This window comes from Sus scrofa, chromosome 16 (assembly GCF_054392235.1).
Source record: "Sus scrofa isolate SSC_HxYL_T2T_F1_AM1 chromosome 16, Sscrofa_HxYL_maternal_Yorkshire_Landrace_v2.0, whole genome shotgun sequence".
Taxonomy (NCBI): Eukaryota; Metazoa; Chordata; class Mammalia; order Artiodactyla; family Suidae; genus Sus; species Sus scrofa.
In genome coordinates this window covers 39879429-39899996 of record NC_139398.1, presented here as the reverse complement: position 1 = coordinate 39899996, position 20568 = coordinate 39879429, and the positions used below count along the sequence as shown (strand labels likewise).

General features: G+C 45.6%; 1 protein-coding gene across 4 annotated transcripts in view; it reads right to left on the bottom strand.

Annotated features, from left to right (window-relative positions):
• Positions 1–1210: 1210 nt before the first annotated feature.
• NIM1K (NIM1 serine/threonine protein kinase) overlaps positions 1211–20568 on the bottom strand; it is a 72256-nt gene continuing 52898 nt past the window's right edge. For 2 of the 4 annotated variants that reach the window (XM_021077039.2, XM_085002196.1), the window contains 3 exons: positions 17696–18700; positions 4040–4308; positions 1211–2074 (listed from right to left, as the gene is read on the bottom strand). In XM_021077039.2, coding sequence (XP_020932698.1) covers positions 1325–2074; positions 4040–4308; positions 17696–17990 — 1314 coding nt within the window. In that variant the 5' untranslated portion in view covers positions 17991–18700 and the 3' untranslated portion in view covers positions 1211–1324. The remainder of the gene's footprint in view (positions 2075–4039; positions 4309–17695; positions 18701–20568) is intronic. The other 2 variants (XM_085002197.1, XM_085002198.1) reach the window with 1 other exon arrangement.

Below are 20568 nucleotides of genomic sequence, written 5' to 3'. Positions count from 1 at the left end.
GTGGTCCGGGATCAGGAGCATTGGCATCACCCGGGGACCTTAGAAATGCAAGTTCCTGGGCCCCACTGCAGAGGTACTGACTCAAAAACTCTGTTTTAACATGACTTCTGGGTGATTCTGAGGCCCTGGAACTTGAAAACCACTGCTGGGGCTTGTTCGACTATTCCCACTGCATTAAGTCCTTCCAGTTCTCACCCCATGAGGGAGACTGATAGCAAAGGACTGGGCTTGGCGGAGGGAGAATCTGAGGAGAGCCAGGGGTGGGCTGTGTCAGAGGCTGGCACCACTTCAGATCCTCTCAGCCCCGCTTGCTTCTCCAGCCACTGATGCAGTGACCATTTCCATGCAGGTCTGGACAGCTTCACGCAGGTCTTACTTGACCAGATTCTTGTCCCAGCGTCAATGGTACATACCTCTTACTTTCTGCCCCAGGGCTGCTCTGACACTAAGGTCAGGAAGCACAGGGAACCCCATGGCACTCACTCAGCAAATCTGGAAGTGCAAGACAGGAGACATCGAGGTGCCATCCTTGACCAATGGTGAACAGGAGCTGCTGAATAAGTGCTTTCCCTTTTAGTACCCTGGGCACACTCCTGAGATGTGTTTCATAAGGCTCCTCAGAGCACCCTGCAGGACTAGGTGACAGTCACCTGGAGCTTGGGCCAAGTTGCAGTGGCTCTCCAGGTTTCTCCCCTGCTCCTCCCCACTGCTCTCTGGGATCACTCCTCAGATAAATTACTGCACAAGGAGCCTTTTTTTAGGCTCTGTTGTGGAGGAACCCCATCTAAAACCCCTCGATGCTTAGAATACTCACAGCTGGCTTTTCAAGAGTCACTCCTCTTTCTTGTTCAGATTTCAGATTGTCAGCTACTCACACTAGCCGGCCTTCCCTAAGATCCAATCCAAAGTGGCAAGCCTCTAGTATCAGATCACTATATATGAACTATCTGCCTAGCATCTATCACTACTGATATTTGAAAAAATTTGTTGTTGTTAGTGCGTTCGTTCAGCACTAGAATATCCTGCACAGGAGAGGAAGGGCCTGGCATATTTTTTACTTTGCAGCACCTTAAACCGTACCTGGCACATAGTAGGTACTGAACAAGTATTTCTTCATTAAATGAATGAATGCTAGCATTTGAAAACGAGACAAGATTGCAAACCAAGCCAGAATCTAAGCTAATAGATGAATTTTTAAGGGGGAAAATGCTTATCTTAAATTTAAATTTATTTAAAAATTACAAAAATGTCTCTGCTCAAATTGGTGAAAAAATTTAAAAGCAGCAACAAAGATCTTGGTTAATTACCAGCAGTCTAATGCAATTTATAAAATTGAACAAAATTTGGATGTGTGTCTTATGCCTCTGTAGACCCGGGACCCTTTCTTTAGGTCCCTTTCTTTAGGGTCTGGTAGTATCATTATTGGGACACTTTCCAAAGCCTTTTTCTTTTGCACTCTATGCAAAATGATTCGATAGACGCCTGTGATGGAGCTTCGGGCATCTCTCCCTTGGTTATTTCGAATATGTTCCTCTGTGATGCCCAAATGTTCTAAAGTGCTTTTGACCTCATTTTCTTCTTCTTTGAGGGTGCTGGTTTCTGACAAGTGTTTGGGATCCAGTTGGAAGGGCTCCAATGGGGTGGGGTACGGCACCCCTTGCATCCATTCATTATTCATGATGGAGTCGATCCCGTACCTCTCTGTGGGTACGGGTTGGAGGACCCCCCGGATGAGGCGGAGGCAGGGCTCTGACACGTGTGGAGGCACACTGTACGTGCCCTCCAGGATGCTCTTCTTCAGCTTGGCCACCGTCTCTGCCCGAAATGGCATGGTGCCCGTCACCATGAAGTACAGAAGCACCCCCAAGGCCCAGATATCCACATAAATGCCGACGTAGTGCTCATCTCGAAAAAGTTCGGGGGCAGCGTAGGGAGGAGACCCACAGAAAGTGTTCAGCATTTCACCTTTTTTACTGACTGTGCTGAATCCAAAATCGCCCACCTTCACACAAGTATTACTGGTATAGAACACATTTTCTGCTTTCAGATCTCTGTGAATAATTTGGTTTTCATGCTGAGGAAGAAGACATAGGGGGAGGAAAAGCCAAGTCATTTTAAAGGTAAAATACCAATGTTAAAAATGCATCAGTTGCCCTGAAAGGATGAAGTGATGATGGAGCGACAATAGAAATTCAGTGGAGAACAACTTATGTCGTGTCAGACTTCAAACCTTGAGAGCTGCCCTGTCATAACCTTTAGCCAAATGTAAGACTCACACCCTCCAAACAGACCCAAGGTTCTATTCCATGTGGTGAGGGATTGAGTCTGTCCCACACATGTGGACCCAAGATTCAATGCCAGAAGTAAGATCCAGATCTTGAGAAACACAGTAATCTTGTTTTTGAGCCCATATATACGGATTTTTTCTGGCTGAGCTATCTCCTGACTAAGAGCCAACCCGAAGAAGGTGTGGTGCCCTCCCCCATCTCTCCACCCCTGCTTCTCAGTGTGGGTGGGGCTCCTTTACCTCTATAGGACTCAGTAGAGGGAGGATGATGTATTTGACAAGGTTCTGGCAGCAGGTCCCACCCCTACCCCTGCATTCCGGGTCCAGACAATCTTGAAGACCCTTGACCAGTTCAATGCTGAGACCTCTTGGGAAATGGCTTAATGTTACTTTTCCAGATGGACAGCCTGGAGAAAGAATCCAGGCGTTGGTGCCTGCCATCCTGGTTAATTCTTGGTTCAATTCTAGGTATGTGAGTGTCTGCTTCCTTCTTTGTAAAACGGGATACTGAGAACCACCTCGGAAGGCTGTTATGAGAACTATACGTGATGCGGTATTACAGTGCAGATGGTCCCAGCACATAGCAACGAACAGGAAGAAATTCAGATCTATGCCTATCATTCCTATCTGGCCTTCCTTTCAGAGGCCAGAGAGCTGGGAGAAAGGCCAAGGTGTAGAACTTCAGAGGACCCGGCCTGCATCTTCTACTGCTGAGTCCTCTTCTGCTCTCCCACCAGATCTCTTTTCCAAGTAGAATGTGGAAGACTCTGCTCATCTTCTCTATGGCTTGGTCTGTCTTATTCCCTGGCCTGGGGAGAGTTCGCCCCAGCACAGGGCCACTTAAACGACAACTGGTGGGACCACAGATGGGAAACACCCACCACCATCACACTCAGGGTCTCCCTTGCTCACTTCATTTTCCTTCCCCTCCATCCTGACTCCTATCTTGGGCCCCCTAGGTCACTAATAACCCGCTAATGCTAATAAGTCAGCTAGGAGCTCACTAATCCCAGTTCTTGCCTCAGGACATCCAAGAAGAGGAGCAAACTAAATAGAGCCTCTCAATTCATAGAGACCCAGACAAATGTCGCTTCCTGCCAACTGGACTGAGAGCCAGGTAAAGAGGGGGGCCAAAAATTTTGCACTCCAAGTGGTCATCATGTCCACAAGTCAGATTCCTCCTGTGTGCCTCGAAACACAGTCAACACAAAGAGGGGAAGCACCAGTTGGAGGAGGAACTGGGGGGTGTACTCAAGGAGTCCAGATTTATCTAAAGAAATAAGCAATCAGAGAACTAAAAGACAATGACACAATTAAGTGTTGATCTCCTGAGGACAGAGGCAGCAAGAGGCCTTCACCAAAGGCATGAAAGATCAGTGCAAGCTGACCCGAAACTGAGGAAAGTTTCACAGAGAGAGAGAGAATTGAGCTGGGTCATGATGTGGGGATGGGATTTGGAATGTGACATATGATAAGAGCAGGGAGGGCATCCAAGCAAAGAGTTAGGAAGGCAAAGCCAAGAAGCAGCGAGAAGCAGGCTCTCCAGTTAATGGATGATGGGTTGGAGAAATGGGTTTCGCCAGGGAGTGGGTCATCTGGCTGCTCAGAGTGACTCCTGGCAACTTCTGCAGAAGCCCTTTGGGATGCTTAGATGGTAAACTACAGCCCCATGCTCCACTGTGAATGGAATGGGAGCAAGACTCACTGCCCCCCAACCCCCGCCCCGGCCACCCGCCCCCCACCCCTGCTCACCATGTGCTTCACGGCAGACACAATCTGGGAGAAGATGAGCTTGCTTTCTGATTCTGAGAACTTCCCCTCGGTGCTGATCTTCCCAAAGAGCTCCCCACCCCCTGCATACTCCATCACCAAGTGGAGCTTGGATAGGGTCTCCACGACTTCATAAAGGCGGATGATGTTGGGATGGTGCAGTTTTTCCATGCTGGAGATTTCACGGGATAGTAGCCTTTGGGTTTTCTGATCTAACTTGGTCTTGTCCAGGATCTTAATGGCCACCTTTTCTGGAAAAAAAAAAAAAAAGTCAAAGGATGTACCCGAGTTCATACATATTTAGAACCAGAGGGACCTAGTTCAGCCCCTTTATTTTACTAGACACAGGTTAAGTGGCTATTTCCAGCTCAGAGAGCTCATCAGTGATAATGACAGCAATTTTCGTCTCACCTTTTTTTTTTTTTTCTTTTTAGTGCTGCACCCACGGCATATGGAGGTTCCCAGGCTAGGGGTCTAATTAGATCTGTAGCTGCTGGCCTACACCACAGCCACAGCCACACCAGATCCGAGCCACATCTGTGACCTATACCACAGCAGTACTGGATCCTTGACCCACTGAGCGAGGTCAGGGATCGAACCTGGAACTTCATGGTTCCTTGTTGGACTTGTTTCCGCTGTGCCATGATGGGAACTCCCATGATAGCAATTTTTGAATGCAACATCAGCACTGGTCCCTTGGATCAGTGTCCCTCTACCATGTACAGGTTTTGATGCCAATTCCTGCCTCCCAAGTTTTCAGTTTGCTGAGTTTTATCCAGTTTTCTGGATAAAGTTAAAGCTCCTTTACTTAGCTAATAGAGCCCTTCTTGATCAGATCCAAACCACCTCTTCAGCCTCATCATCCACCACTCCTGTCCATGGTCCCCACCTCCCCGTGCCCCCTTTAATCCAACCATTATAGAACTTTATGTTGTTCACTGAAAAGCTACTGGACATTCATGCCTGGGACCTTTCCTCTACCTGGATCTTCCTGGATTATTTCCTGGGTCTGGCTCATCATTCCGTCCCTGTGCTTTTTACTCAGTTAAAGCCAGATGATCCTTCAAGGCTAGCCTCAGAACCAACCTCTTCCAGGAAGCCTTCTATGACACCTGTCCCAGAAAGATGATTACATCTGTTTTTTCTGTACTCTCTGTACTATAATCTCAGGACATTGACCTATAAATATTGATCACTTGTCTGTCTCGTCCTCCTAGCCCCTTCCAGCATGGGCTATGTTCGATCCGACTCTGACTTTGTCAGTGCCTGGCACACCATGTACCAGTACAGGAAACACCAGTGTTCAGTGTGTGTGGAATGATGGAGAGCCAAGAGGAGACGAGCACTGCACGGTGCTGCTGGTGGGAGGACTAATTGGTAGGATGGTTCTGGACTGTAGTTTGGTGTTATGTCTTGAGAGCCTTAAACATGATCTCACCCTTTGACAGACTTTTCACTTTTGGCAATTAATTTTAAAGAAATCATCCGACCCAGGAGTTCCCATTGTGGCTCAGCAGAAACAAATCTGACTAGCATACATGAGGATGCAGGTTTGATCCCTGCATTGCCCAGTGGGTTAAGGATCCAGTGTTGCTGTGAGGTGTGGTGTAGGTTGCATATGCAGCTCGGATCTGGCATTGCTATGGCTATGACATAGGCCAGCAGCTACAGCTCTGTTTCGACCCCTAGCCTGGGAACCTCTATACGTCGTGGGCTAAGTCCTAAAAAGACAAAAAAAGAAGAAAGAAAGAAAAGAAATCATCTGACACATGTACAAGATTGCATATGTGAGAAGAATCCTGTGATACTGAGACAAGGGAGATGGTTAAAATAAAGTGTGATTCATCTATCTCTATAATGCTACACCATGCAACTATTGAAATAATGATTCTGATCTTTATTTACTGACATGGAAAGATGCTTGATATAGAACAAGTGAGGAAAAACACAAATATGCATTTGAATAGAAAAAAATATTGGTAATATATACACCAAAATCTTTGGAATAGTTATTGTATTAATGGGGACCATGGATGGTTTTCCTTTAATTTTTTTTACTTATATGTGTTTTCTAATTTTCCTACAACTAATTATACAATTAACATAGAATGACTGTGTAATAAAAATGGTTAATGTTTGAAAATTAGTCTCTATTCTAAAGTAACAATTCATTTTTGATTCAAACTACACCAGACTTTCTATTAGGTAAGAAAGAATTTTCCAGGCAAGCAAATGTGGAGCACAGGATGGCAGGGTGCCTTTTTGACGTACTTGCAAAACAACTGCTTTAAGAACTTTGTCACAGTGGTTATAGAAACTTCTAGTTATTTAAAATAGGAGTGTTATCGGTTTATTAAAGTAGGACCATTATGGTTTCTGGAAGGGAAAGAGGCAGGGTTCGCTGGTGCCTGGTGTGGCCACGCTTGCTCTGGTGGCGGCAATACTGGGGAAGAAGGTGGCAAGCTATAGCGAGCAGAACCCTCAGGGCTCCCATGACTTGGGTGGGAAATCTGCTACTGCCAGTCCCCAGGGCATTCTTCCTTCCTGGCTGCCTTTTTAGGATTAAGAGTCCATGTAGCTGTTTACCTGAAACAGAAACTCTAGTTTTGTGTAGTCTGGTTAGGTGAGCTGTTCTTTTAGGGGTTGGAGTACTGATTCCATCCTTCAGTCTGGCAGCTTGCCTGCAGAATATGCCTCGCTCATCCTGGCCCTCCCTCAGCGCTGTTGGTGCGTGGGTCCCTCTCTGCTACTCCCCCTGCTGAGACAGCTGCACCAGGTTCTCTGCATTGCAATCATCCAAAAATTCAGTCATGGTGTCATTCAGGCTATGTCCCTTTAGCATAATCTTACTTTGTTTTTTCAATTCTATTTATTTATTTTCTTTTTAAGGGAACATGGAAATTCTGGGGCTAGGGGCTGAATGGAAGCTGTAGCTGTGGTCTACACCATGGCTATGGCAACACCCCAATCCAAAACTGCATCTGCAACCTACACTGCAGTTTGCAGAAACTGCTGGATTCTTTACCCACTGAGCAAGGCCAGGGATCAAACCTACATCCTCACGGATATTATGTTGGGTTCTTAACCTGCTAAGCCACAACAGGAACTCACTTTTCTTTTTAAAATTTTATACTTGAGTGATTCTCTCCTCCTCCTGGCAGACACACTATATTTCCCTGGTCCAACAGTGCTCTCACACTTTTTGATGATTCTTCTCCCATCAAATCTCTAATACCTTCTCTCTCTCCTCACTCATAGCTGATGACTTTGATTTCTATTTTACTGAGTAAAAAAGCAATAGAAGAGAATTTCCTCAAGTTTTTTTCAACCCCGTCTTCCAACCTACCTGAATCTGTGCCCATAAACTCTGTCTTCCTTCCTATTCCTCTGGATAGATGGTCCCTGCTCCTATCTAAGGCCTGGGAAAGACCCCTCTACATGTTGAATGGATTCCATTTACCCTCTTGTAGAATTTCTTCCTTCTCTTCTCCATCATCAATTTTAACCTTTCTACTGGATTTTTCCATCATCATACATTCATCCTATTTACCCAAATAAAAAAAAAAAAAAAACTTCCCAACAAAAATGCAAACATGTTAGCAAAAGACTTACGCTAGAATGTTCATGCTAACATTATTCATAATAGCCCCAAACTGGAAACTATCCTCATGTTCATCAACAATAGAATGGATAAACAAGTTGTGGTATATTCATACAATGGGCTGCTATATGGCAAGAGAATGAAGCATCTAAACTGCATAAAATAATATGGATGGTTTTCACAAATGTAATATTGAGCAAATGAAATAAGACAAAAGAAAACATGTTGTATGGTTCTAGTTATATAAGGTTTAAAACAGACAAACGCAGTCTGTGATGTTAGAAGTCAGGACAGTGGTTATACTGTAATAAATAGAAGGGGGGAATAAATAGAATGGAAATATTGTCTTTCTTGAACTTGGTGGTGGTTATCTGGATCTTTTTAGTTTGGAAAATTCCATTAGCTGTATATTTGTGATTTTTACACTTCTTTTTTGTATTTATGTATGTTATTTTATTTTTATTTATGTATTTATTTTTGTCTTCTTAGGGCCGCACTCACAGTATATGGAGATTCCCAGGCTAGGGGTTGAATCAGAGCTGCAGCCACTGGCCTACACCACAGCCACAGCAATGTGGGATCGAAGCTACATCCAAGACCTACACCACAGCTCATGGCAGCGCCAGATCCTTAACCCTCTGAGTGGGACCAGGGATTGAACCTATATCCTCATGGATGCTAGTCAGATTTGTTTCCGCTGAGCCGTGGTGGGAATTCCTGTATGTTAAATACTAGACTTCATCCTTCCTCCTTGAAACATCTTTGTCTCTCCGTTTCTAGGACAATACATGCTCCTGATCGTCCTCCAACCTCTTGCCACTTCTTCTAAGGCCCCTTTGCTGTGTTCTTTTCATCTCCTAGCCTCTCAGTATGGACACGGGAAAGCTTAGTCCTTGGATGTCTCTACAAGCACTTTATTGTAGAGGTGCATAAATACACCTGCCTACAAGACCTCTCTACTAGTTGTCTCAGTCTGGGTTCCGCCAGAAGCAGATCCTGAGGCAGTGATTCAAGTGCAAGTAGTCAATGAGGGAGGTAACCGCAGGAAATGGAGTAGAAGAATGAGAAAGTGAGATAGGAAAGGAAAGGCAGCTGATTAAGGATGCATTACCAAGCAAGTTATCAGTTAATCTCTATTCGGCTGTGAGCGTAACTGGCACCATCTTGGGCCCATACAGCTCCTCCTGTCCTTCCACCGACCCTATCCAGGACTGCACCATGTAGCAAGTCACTTTTCTGTCGTCAAGGGCTTTGTAGTCAATAGATATTGTTTAATGATCATTAGGTCCAGGTGGCCTCTATGCTCTTAGTCCCCAAACAATGATGAAAACTTTCGCTGACATATCCCCGCACCTATGAGACTAGTTACGCATTCAGTCATTTTGACTTAGGAAGGCACTTTCTGTTTCCCAGCACATATCCCAACCCACTCCCCGATAGCCTGTGTTAACTAAAATTGTCCTAATGTCCTGTCAGAGGTGTGGGGCGCAGCTGCAATGCTTCCAGTTCACTGTCCACCTGATCTACCATGTGAGTTAAGTTACCCTGTAACAAAATGATCCACTGAGTACATGGAGCTGCCTGCCTCATTTTTCAGTCTCAAGATAACTTAATTCAGTGGGCACTTTTTGTTCCCTCCATCCTCCAACAATCTTGCTGTGAGTTATCACTAAAGTTTAACCATGAGAAGAGTGAGAGAACTGGGGTAATGGTACACCAACTATTATCAGTTACTGGTCATGGGCTGCTCCTGGCGGATATTGATTTCCCTGTATTTCCGGCCTCCCATGCATGCAGGAAGAGCAGCTCCAGCAGCGAGAGAAAGCTCAGAGCAGAGATGGAGAGACTGGGATTTGAAGGTCTGGCCTGCATGCACTGAAATGGGAAGGCCCAAGGAGACATGGGCGGGGCACCAACAGCCTCTGCATCTATGCATCTATACACAGAGAATAGGCACATCCAACATAATATGTTTAATACTGAGCTCCTGATCTCCCCACTCCAAACCTTTTCCCCCAATCTTCCCCATTTCAATAAATGGAAACTTCTATTCTTGCAGTCATCCAAAACAAAAACCTTGAGTATTTGACACTTCTCTTTTATACTCCACTTTCAGTCTGCCAGCAAATCCTGTTATCTCTACTTTTCAATATACCAGAATCCAGCCACTTCTCAGCTGTTCCCTGCTCCCTTCCTGGTCCAAGCCACCATTCTCTCTCTCTTTTTTAGGGCTGCACCTGCAACATATGGAAGTTCCCAGGCTAGGGGTCAAATTGGAGCTTCAGCTACTCTCCTACACCACAGCTCACAGAAATGCCTTAATCCACAGAATGAAGCCAGGGAATGAATCCTCATCCTCATGGACACTGGTCGGGTTTGTTACCGCTGAGCCACAACAGGAACTCCTCACCATTCTCTCTTGCCTGGATTATTCCAGAAGGCTCCTAGCTGACCTCTCCATTCCCACCTTTGACCCCTCACAGCCCATTTTCAACAGAGCAGCCAGGGTGACCCTATTAAGTGTAAACCAAGCAGTGTCACTTCTCTGCTCTCTCAAAGAGCTCCAGTTTCCCTCACAGGAAAAGCCAAAGACCTTCCCATATCACATTGCATATTAACCCCAAGTAATCTGGTCCCTGCTACTCTGCTGTCATCTGCATACTCCCACCTTGGTGCTCTTCTGCTGGCTGTCCCCTCTGCCTGACCACGTTTCCCTGTGGACTGCATGGCCAGTCCCTTATTTCTTTCAGTTCAGTGATCACCTCCTCAGGGAGGCTGTTCCTGGCCATCTTATCTAAAACTGCAGCCCCCCAGGGCTCCCCATCCTCCCTCCTGCTCTTTCTTCCTTCCTGTCACTTACCACTATAGAACATAATGAATATTTTACTGTCCTACTTTGGTCTCTCTCGCCACTAGAATATAAGCTCCACAGGACAGAGACTGTTGTCGATTTTGTTCACTGTTCTATCTCCAGTCCCTAGAACAGTGCCTGTTATATGGGAGGTGCTCCACAAATATCTGCTGAATGAATGATCTAAATCATTTAATACTCACAAGAGTATCACCATTTCAGTGTAACTCGATTTTGCCCCTCACTCTCATACTGAGTGAATTAAGTCAGAAAGAGAAAGACAAATACCACATGATATCACTTATATCTGGAATCTAATATACGGCACCCTAACCCTAACCCTTTTCATAGAAAAGAAAATCATGGATTCGGAGAATAGGCTTGTGGTTGCCAAGGGGTAAGGGGAGGAAGTGGGATGGACTGGGAGCTTGGAGTTAATAGATGCAGACTATTGCCTTTGGAATGGATTAGCAATGAGATCCTGCTGTGTAGCACTGGGAACTCTATCTAGTCACTTATGATGGAGCATGTAATGTGAGAAAAAATAATGTATACATGTATGTGTAACTGGGTCACCATGCTGTACAGTAGGGAAAAAAAATAAAAGGTAAAATAAGTAAAAAAAGAAAAAAAAATTTGAAATAACCTATTTGGGAAAAAAAGAATGGATATATTTATATGTATGACTGATTCACTTTAACGTACACCTGAAACTAGTACAACATTGTAAATCAACCATACTCCAATAAATCAAATTAATAACAAAACAAATGGTAGGCCTTTGGGTTAAGCTTTACTAGAGCCTGTGTGAGTCCCCCAGTCCTGTCCTCCTGGGATATTATAGCATAAAGAACCTAATAGAAAGTACTGCCATGCGTGCTCCCTCCCGTATCTCTTCCCACTACTACTGGGTTTTCAGGGGAAGTTTTATACTAACTCAATTCACCAAGAATTTGTTGAATGTTTATCATCTATAGCACATGTGGGAAAAGTCTGAAGATCAAAATGAGGCAAAGTCCTGTGACCAGGATACACAAAACTTTCGCCATACCCTGGGTGTGTTAGGCCCAAATCCTTACTTCTTCTTCATACCTTTCTCTTGGGCTCCAAGGTGGTGTTTAGGCTCCTGTACTTCATGACCTCCATCATGAGACACCACCACAAGCACTACCTCCAAGTCAGTGCTTCCAAATCTGCATCAAGTCCACTTCTCCTGTATTCGCTATTCACTGCTACATCATTAAGGCTGCAACCTGGGGGGTCATCTTCCATTCTTCCTCTCCTGTCCCTTCCTGTTCTCCCCCATGCAGCTGACCACATATTTTTCAATATTCTAAAATATTTTTCAAATGCATCCCCTTCTCTCCATCCTCACTGTCTCTCCCCTAGTTGGGATGAACATCATCATTATCTGGACGGTTAGACTAATATCTTATTTGGACATCCCTGATTCTCGTCATGCCCCAACTTCAATTCACTTTCCTCACTGAAATAGTTAACAGGTAATCACTTTCATTAATTGCTTGCTTAAAGCTCTCCAGTGGCTCCACAATGCCTAAATGACAAAATCCAAATACAGAAGATTCTTCATGACCTAGTCCCTGCCAACATCCCGCAAGGTGTCTCCCACTGCTCTCTGGGTGCGTCCCATGCCCCAGCCTCATTGAATTACTTTTAAATCTCCGAATACTCTGCACCCTGGCTCCTACCTCCATTCACTTTATATTCACATCCTCCTTCTCTGCCTGGGACTCCCTTTCCCCTGTGTCCTGTATCATTTGTCTGCAAACCTTGAGACCTAATGCAAACCTTTCCTGAAGAATTATGTCCAATCTCTTAGATAGATCATGATGGAAGAAAATATAAGAAAAATAATGTATGTATATGTGGAGTTCCTGCTGTAGTGCTAAGGGATAAGCGGCATCGTGGAAGCACTGGGACACAGGTTCCATCCCCGGCACAGTGGGTTAAGGATTTGGCATTGCCGCAGGTGCAGCTCAGGTCGCAACTGTGACTTGGATCCGATCCCTGGCCTGGGAACTCCATATGCCATGGGGTGGCCAAAAAAGAAAAAAAAAATGTATATACAGGTATGACTGGATCACTTTGCTAGAAAGCAGAAACTGGCATGACACTGTAAATCGACTATAATTTTAAAATGTAAAAATTAACAAACATTTTAAAAAACACAAAAAACCTTTCCTGAACAACTGACCCTGTCCTGACCTCGGGGACAGCTGGGCACACGCTTTGTGCCTCACTCTATGACAGCACAATTGTTTCCTGTCTGTCTCCATTACCTACTGAAAGTTCCTAACAGACAGGCACAGCATCATTCACCTCTGTAAGGCCCAGAACAAAGTATGGGCACAGGAGAGGACAATAAACCGATGAATAAATAAATTGAGAGGAAGAAAGGGTTCTAGAAACATGAGACTAGAGTAATAAGAAGACTGGGGAAGAAGGGGCCAGGAAGGGCAGCAATAGAGAAAGGGACAGGCCCCCGTGGCCTCTTTCACTTGTCTATGACAACAGATGCGACATAAAATATTCAGAAGCTGAGTGCGTCATCTCTTTTGAGAAGTTTCTAATCAGCCTAAAAGGGGACTCATGATGGCTTCAGCTGCCCTATCAGCTTGCAGGCCCCAAGGGAATCGGAGCTGTTAACTATAAAAATAAACTCCAGCCAGCAGAGTCCTATACTGGAGCCTTCTCTCTAGAGTCCCAGAGCAGCTGGTGCCTTTTTTTAAACTACTGTTCTGGGAGCTGCCTCTGGCACTGAAACCCTTCACTTCCCTGGGAATTTCCTCCATTATCTCATCCAGACTGTCCATATTTCCTGGAAAACCTGGTGATGATTGTGAGCAAGCAGGCTTTGTATAGATAGGAAGCATATTTACACAAACCACTCTCCAAACTACATCAGCTGACACAACCTGGTAATGGGACAGGGTATGTGTAATTCCCACCAAGGCCAAACCACTCCCTGATAAATTTCCTTCCATTTTACAGATAAAGATTTCAGAGAAATGTCCTCCTTTCTTTCCATGCCCAGTCAGCTCCAGTGAGCCTCCTTTTTCAAGTCACAGCCTTTGGGTCCTCCACAAGATCTGGCTTCCTGATACCTACACTGTCTTCATCCTGTCTGCGTCTCCCCTCCTTCACACTCTCAGTTCCTTTCTTTCATCATTTTTCTATTCTTTCCTTGATTAGAGGCTCACTGAAGGGAGGAACCCAGAAGAGAGATGACCACAGCACGAGGATGAGGCCATCACGGGGCAAGTCCACAGGTCGGGAGGCGAAGTCTGGGCTTCTTTTTCCTGTTGAATCAGCCTGATGTGCTCAGTGACCTGCCCTGACGTTTTCTGGCTTATTTAAATGTACGTGTTCAACTGATTTTTCCTCTGCCTGTGCTTCCTGCCTTCTTTTGCACCCATACCGTCCCATAAACAGAGGGCGACTGTACCTCTGACAATAGGTCTACTTTGTGGTGGGTTAGGAGTGAGGCGAGCATTCAGTGAGGCCACTGAGGTTCCCACCTGCACGGCAGGAAAATGCCACATCTCTGACACTCAAGGGACTAGAATTAATTCTAAAACACAATAGGCATGGGAGTTCCCATCATGGGTCAGTGGTTAACGAATCCAACTAGGAACCATGAGGTTGCAGGTTTGATCCCTGGCCTTGATCAGTAGGTTAAGGATCCTCCGAGAGCTGTGGTATAGCCCACAGAAGAGGCTCGGATCTGGCGTTGCTGTGGCTGTGGCATAGGCCAGAGGCTACAGCTCCAATTAGACCTCCATATGCCATGGGTGCGGCCCTAGAAAAGATAAATAAATAAATAAATAAATAAATAAAACACAATAGGCAAGAAGCCTTTAGCATTCAAGAAGAAGAAAGTCACTACATAAACACCAACAGTTGGAGTTCCTGCTGCAGTACAGTGGGTTAAGGATCCAGCATTGCTGCAGCTGTGGCACAGGTAGCAGCTGTAGCTCAGATTCAATCCCTGGCCCAGGAATTGCCATATGCCAAGGGTGCAGCCAGTAAATAAATAAATAAATAAAATCAATTGTTGTTACTCCTCTTTCTTATGTCCTACTCACATTATAGCCTGTCTATAGGGCTAAAATGCTCTCCTGCTCCTGCCTTGTGAAGTTCCCTACTTGGTTATATAGCCATCAATTTGCTCTGCTCAGAGTTTCCATTGTAGCTCAGTAAGTTAAGGACCCAGTGCTGGCTCTGTGAGGATTCAGGTTTGATCCCTGGCTTTACTCAATGGGTTAAGGATCCAGCATTGCTGCAAGCTGCAGCATAGGTCACAGATGTGCCTCATATCTGGTGTTTCTGTGGCTGGGGTGTAGGCTGGTACCTGCAGCTCTGATTTGACCCCGAGCTGGGAACATCCATATTCTGCAGGTGTGCTCTCTTTTTTTCCCTTCTCAGAGATGCTGCTTTGCACCTTGGGCTCTGTGGACAGTGCGGTAGGCCACGTGACCCTAAGGATCATAGCTGACTCGAGGCAAGCAGGCCCTTGACTCAGTGGTGGCCCATCGCTGGCTAGCCAGTGAGCACTTATATTCTGTCTTTTTAAAATCTGAGCTCAGATAGAATGGAACTAGTGGGATGGAGGGGGCAATAAAGCTGAGATGATGTAGATATAGGACTGGAAATAATCATTCTTGACTACATGCTTTTGGATAATTAAGCAGAGAAAGCCACTCTGCAGAAAAAAGTATGAGGATGGGACACTTTCATCAAGGGAAGTAGAAATGCGACACCACACAGCCTCAGAGAGAGGGGAGATGAAGAGGGTAACATCTTGAAAGAAACCTGGCTCTGCTGCCCTGCTGTGGGGCCATGGCATAGGAGTCACCCTTTCAGTGTGAGTTAATCCAAGTAGACTTCTGCTCCATGAAACAAATGATGTGTGACTCACAGAGGCCTAAAGGACCTAGACTTTTTTGAAACCAGATGAATAACAGCATTTAATGAATACTTGCTACGTGCTCTGTCTAGGCACATGGCAATTTTTTTGTTTGTTTTTACAGCTGCACCTGTGGCATATGGAAGTTCCCAGGCTAGGGGTCTAATCAGAGCTACAGCTGCTGGCTATATGACACAGCCACAGCAACACTGCATCCGAGCCACACCTGTGACCTATACCACAGCTCGTGGCAATGCTAGATCCTTAACCCACTGGGCAAGGCCAGGGATTGAACCCCACCCCCTCATGGATACTAGTTGGGTTCTTAACTGGCTGAGTCACAACGGGAACTCTAACCACTACTTTCTATACATAGTTTTTCATTACTTTGATATCAAATTTCCTCTGAAATAAGTTTAAGTAAAAAATCAATTTGCACAATGATAACTACCATTTAAGGAGTGGCCCCTATGTTATCCCAAATTTTCCCAACAATTCTAAGATAAGAATCATTATCTCTATTTGACAGCTGAGGCAACTGGGGACCAAAAAGGTTAAGTAATATGCACAAAGTCAGATGTGCACAAGTGACTGAACATAGATTTGAAACAGATTTGTCTGGTTCTGTAGCCCCTGTTCTTTCCACTGTTCCACACTGCTTCTTCTCCACTGGACTCTACATTCAGGAAATCGTACCAAGCTGGCCATGTTCAACAGGCATTGCTCAGACTTTTACCCTCATTAGATACTCTTCCCTTTCTGAATTCCTCTCCAGGTTTGCCTTTATCCAACTCCTCTTGCCTTCCTGATCATCTCTTCTGTCTCAATTTCTGGTCCCTCGTCTCCCCGTGTTTTATTTTTGACTTTCACTCTTGCTCTAGACCACCGAAAAGCAACATCTGTTCCAATTAGATTTGAATCACAGCACTAGATCTACTTCTCTGAGTAAAGTAATCAGTGCTTCTGGCTGCATTTTGTCAGTGAGGAATCCGAGGATCAGGGAAGTGCTATAATGCACCCAGGTAGGTAAGGTGAGTAGCCAAGATGTGAAACCGTGAACCCAGACACTCTGGCTCAAAGCAAGAGAGAAGGGTACTTGGAACTTCAGTGACTTGGTGGTGTGGGCATGCACAGGTGTGTGTGTTGTAGGGGGTGCTTTCTCGTTAGGGGCTAAACATAGGGATGAGAGGGGCATGGGATCAGGGGTTGGAGAAGAAAAGAAAAGTGGTGTGGGCATGCACAGGTGTGTGTGTTGTAGGGGGTGCTTTCTTGTTAGGGGCTAAACATAGGGATGAGAGGGGCATGGGATCAGGGGTTGGAGAAGAAAAGAAAAGAAAACTCTAACATAATAAAGAGCAGTTGGCACCCTGGGTCCAAGGAGAAAAAATGGGACTCTCAAGGACAGGGTAGAGCCCAGGGCTTTAGAAAATAGGTAGATTACATCAAGTTGCAAATGTTCTTTTTCTGGCTTTTACTCCCTTATGATAATCTCCAGGCTTAGCTAAGCGTAGCTTGGAGAAGTGCCCACGTGGGTTGGGGCAGCAAAGGGCTGCTGGGCTCTCCACATAGCCTCTCTAAGGCCAGAGCTGTGGACACTTCTCACCTAGAATCCAGAGTAACTGGCAAGCAAGCAAGCATGGGTCCTTGATGGAGAGCAAAGAGCCAATCAACAGTGGGAACTAGGACACAGCAGAATGAACACAGGAGGTCTGAGGGCAAGTCCTTTTCCCCACACATAACAGAAGCAGCCTCGGGTAAAGAGGGGGCCTGGACCCCACTATCTGCTGACGGTGGCCATCCAGGAGGTCCTCTGTGCCACTGGTAGTGACACACAACACAAAGAGAAGTTATAAATAAGAAATCGGAATATGAGTGGCCTTGGAAACAGGCCACACTCCACTCCACTTCTCCCAGGTGTAGCTGGAGGGGGCAGATTGCCCGCAGTGCTTGAGTGAGCTCATCTCCATGGTAAAGTGGGAGAGTTTTTGGAGTCAAAATCATCTAAGATTAAACTGCTAAAGTCACATTTGACTTCTTTGGATCTTCGTTTCCTTACTTCTAAAGTGAAAATAAAATATTGCCCTCACACCATCACTGTGAAAATGAACTGAGATAGCAGCGGACAGTGGCAGGTGCAGGGCTTGCACTTAGCAGGGGCTCAGTGATACAGCCTTACCTGCTTCCTTGGCCCCAGACTCCCAACCCGCCCCTGAGCTAGGTCCCAACACCATGGGCCTCACCTTGGAGGACGGATCCTACCTTTGGTGAGGGAGTGAATCCCGAGCTTCACCTGGGAAAAGTTTCCACTTCCAATTTCCCCTCGGATGCGGTAGAAGCCAATCCGTTTCCCCAAAGTGATCTCCCGCACCACCTTCTCATCTTGGGACATGTCCTGCATCAGCTTCTCGAAGGGTGTCAGCTGGCGAGGTTGCCCCTCCTCGTCCTCCTTGTTGCACTCCGTCTGACAGCCACTCTCCACGCTCTCCCGCCGGTCCCACCTGGCATAGTGGGAGTTCACCAGGCTGCCTCCATTCACATACACGGCCGTCATCATCCATCCAGGCTCACGTCTCCATCTCAGCAAAGAGGCACCGATCAGGGGCAGGATGGGGAGGAAGGGAAGGGGCCCGAGGGCTGGGAGGTGGGAAGCAAGGACTGCCAGAGCCCTGTGTCCTTGAGAGCCAGGCAAAGACTCTTGGATGCACAACTCCCTTCTTGGCTTCAGTCAGGGGAGGGCCAACACCAGCACAGACTACCCAGTGAGGCCCAAAGCCACCCACCTCACTCCAGATGGTTCACACCTTCATTCACATTGAACTTCCCAGCTCTAACTGCACCATCAGGCACACACCCAGGTACCATAGCCGCCTCCCTGATCAGACTCCAGGAACTTTCTGGCTGGCCGCGCTGATGCTCTGTGGTCAGTGGCTGTGTTCAGGACAAAGGCTCCAATTTGCTATTTCCTTTGATGGCCAGAGAATCTTTCGCTCTGGTGTGTAAAAGCCCGTTGGAGGCCCCCAGGTCCCTGCTGCTGGCACTTATCTCTGATCTTCATTTTGCACGTCTTGCTGTCAAGTTGCAGGGCCCCGGAGACCTGATAATCCGGACCCCAGGAAAGAAGAAACTTGCAAATCAGCCTTCTGGTCACACGGGCAGCTGGAGCAGGATTAAATCCCTGCAATGCCACTTTAGCCGGCCTTTATTTAGATGAGCCTTCCTCTAAGCCGAGAGCTGTCTCAAAAATTTGGTGGGTGCTGATTCATCCTAAGAACAGAGAATAAGAAAATGTATTAGCCCATAATGTACTATATGGGATTTATAATGAACGCGAAACTGCTTTGTAAGCATCAACCTAAAAGCACTCTACAAATTTCAGTTATGACTCATAACAGTAGTAAATGCTTGATTACATGTGATTTAGTAAGAAGAAAATGTACATACATACTCCTCGACCTACATTTCAAAAAAACCTTCACAGCCTGTAAATATTTCCAGCAAAATAAATTTTCTATTTCTATTTCTAAGCAAAGCAATTTTTCTATTTCTTGATGTTTAGGAAAATATGCATGTTACCTTGGTATGCTTTAAAGCTAGACTTTTAAAATAATAATACCATAGTCATGATGATAAAGATTTCCTATTAATATCAGTTTCCAAAGTTCTTACATTGATTCAAATAACCGTGCATTATATTTCCTTTACACTGTATGTTCTCATACAACTGTTCCTGTTCAGGTTGCTCCCACTCTTTCCATCCATGTCATTCATTCTATGACACAGGCTAATTTTTCTCCTGGGTTTATTTTCTAGATACTTCTGACCAGGTGTCAGCCTCCAGGCCCAGCAGCTCATACTGAAGGTTCAGAAACAGGGTAATGTTACTGGAGGGCAAAGGTCTATGGCATCCTCAGTGATATAAAATACTGCCCAGCTAGAATATCTTCGTGACTTTTTTCATGCAGCCTCCAATAAGATATAATCACTTCTTCTCTGGAGCCCCACATTACTTCATACAATTTCCAACATGAATCCTCTCCGTGAAGGTGGGAACTAGGTTTAATTCATCTGTATGTCCTGCTCCGCTCCTCTCTCCCTCAGCATGGGGCATGACGTCCTACACAAAGAAAGTGTTCGATAAATGGGTGTTGAACTTGATTTTGGTCTTGAACATTCTGAACCAAAAACCTGAGTGAAAAGATGAGAGACTGCTTTGGAATGGGAATTCCCAGTTCTGTTTGATGAAACCACGTGCTTACAATTAGGTACAGCATTGCTTACATTGCTACTGTAGTTCGGGATGAGGCTGCTAAATAAGGAGAAGGAGGCTCGGAAAGAGGAGACCGCTGCCTAGCACTGGGTCTATTTCTGCATAGAAGGAGGGGAAGCTGGACGAAGGATAGGGACAGAGGCTTAAAAGGGGCCAGGTATTAGTAACCACACACATCTCTAGGCTGGGGTCTGATTAGGATGTTTCAGAAGACTTTTTTTTTTTATAAGGAGGTTCCTAGGCTAGGGGTCGAAATGGAGCTGCAGCTGCCAGCTTACACCACAGCTACAGCAATGCGGGATCCGAGCCTCACCTGCAACCTACACCATAGCTCACAGTAACTCCAGATCCTTAACCCACTGAGTAAGGCCAGGGATCAAACCCTCATCTTCTTGGATACTAGTCGGATTCATTACCACTGAGCCACAATGAGAACTTGTAGAAGGCACAAGTAAGATAAAAGAGTCTCAAGTAGCTTGAGGAAAATCTAAGTCACTGGTTCTTAAACTTTCCTGAGTCACGTTCCTTTGAGATTCTAATGAAGTCTGTGACCCTATCCTTAGGAAAAAGCACCCACACATAATCTGCATTTAATTTTAAGGGGTTTGCAGACCCTCTGGGAGCCATCCCTGTACTTAAAAGTCTCTGCAAAGATCTCCTCAGACCTCTGGCAGGAAGAGACCACAGCCAGAAGCGGGGTAACACTAATCATAATTCTGAAAGAAACTTTAGCTTAACCTGTGCAGAGAGTAAGGCCTCTCAGCAAAAAGCAGTGCTTGATCACCTCATGTTCCACCGTGTTCTGGCACTTCTTGGTTTTGTATTCTTCCTGGACCGTTTACAGAGGCCTCCAGCTAGCCTCTCT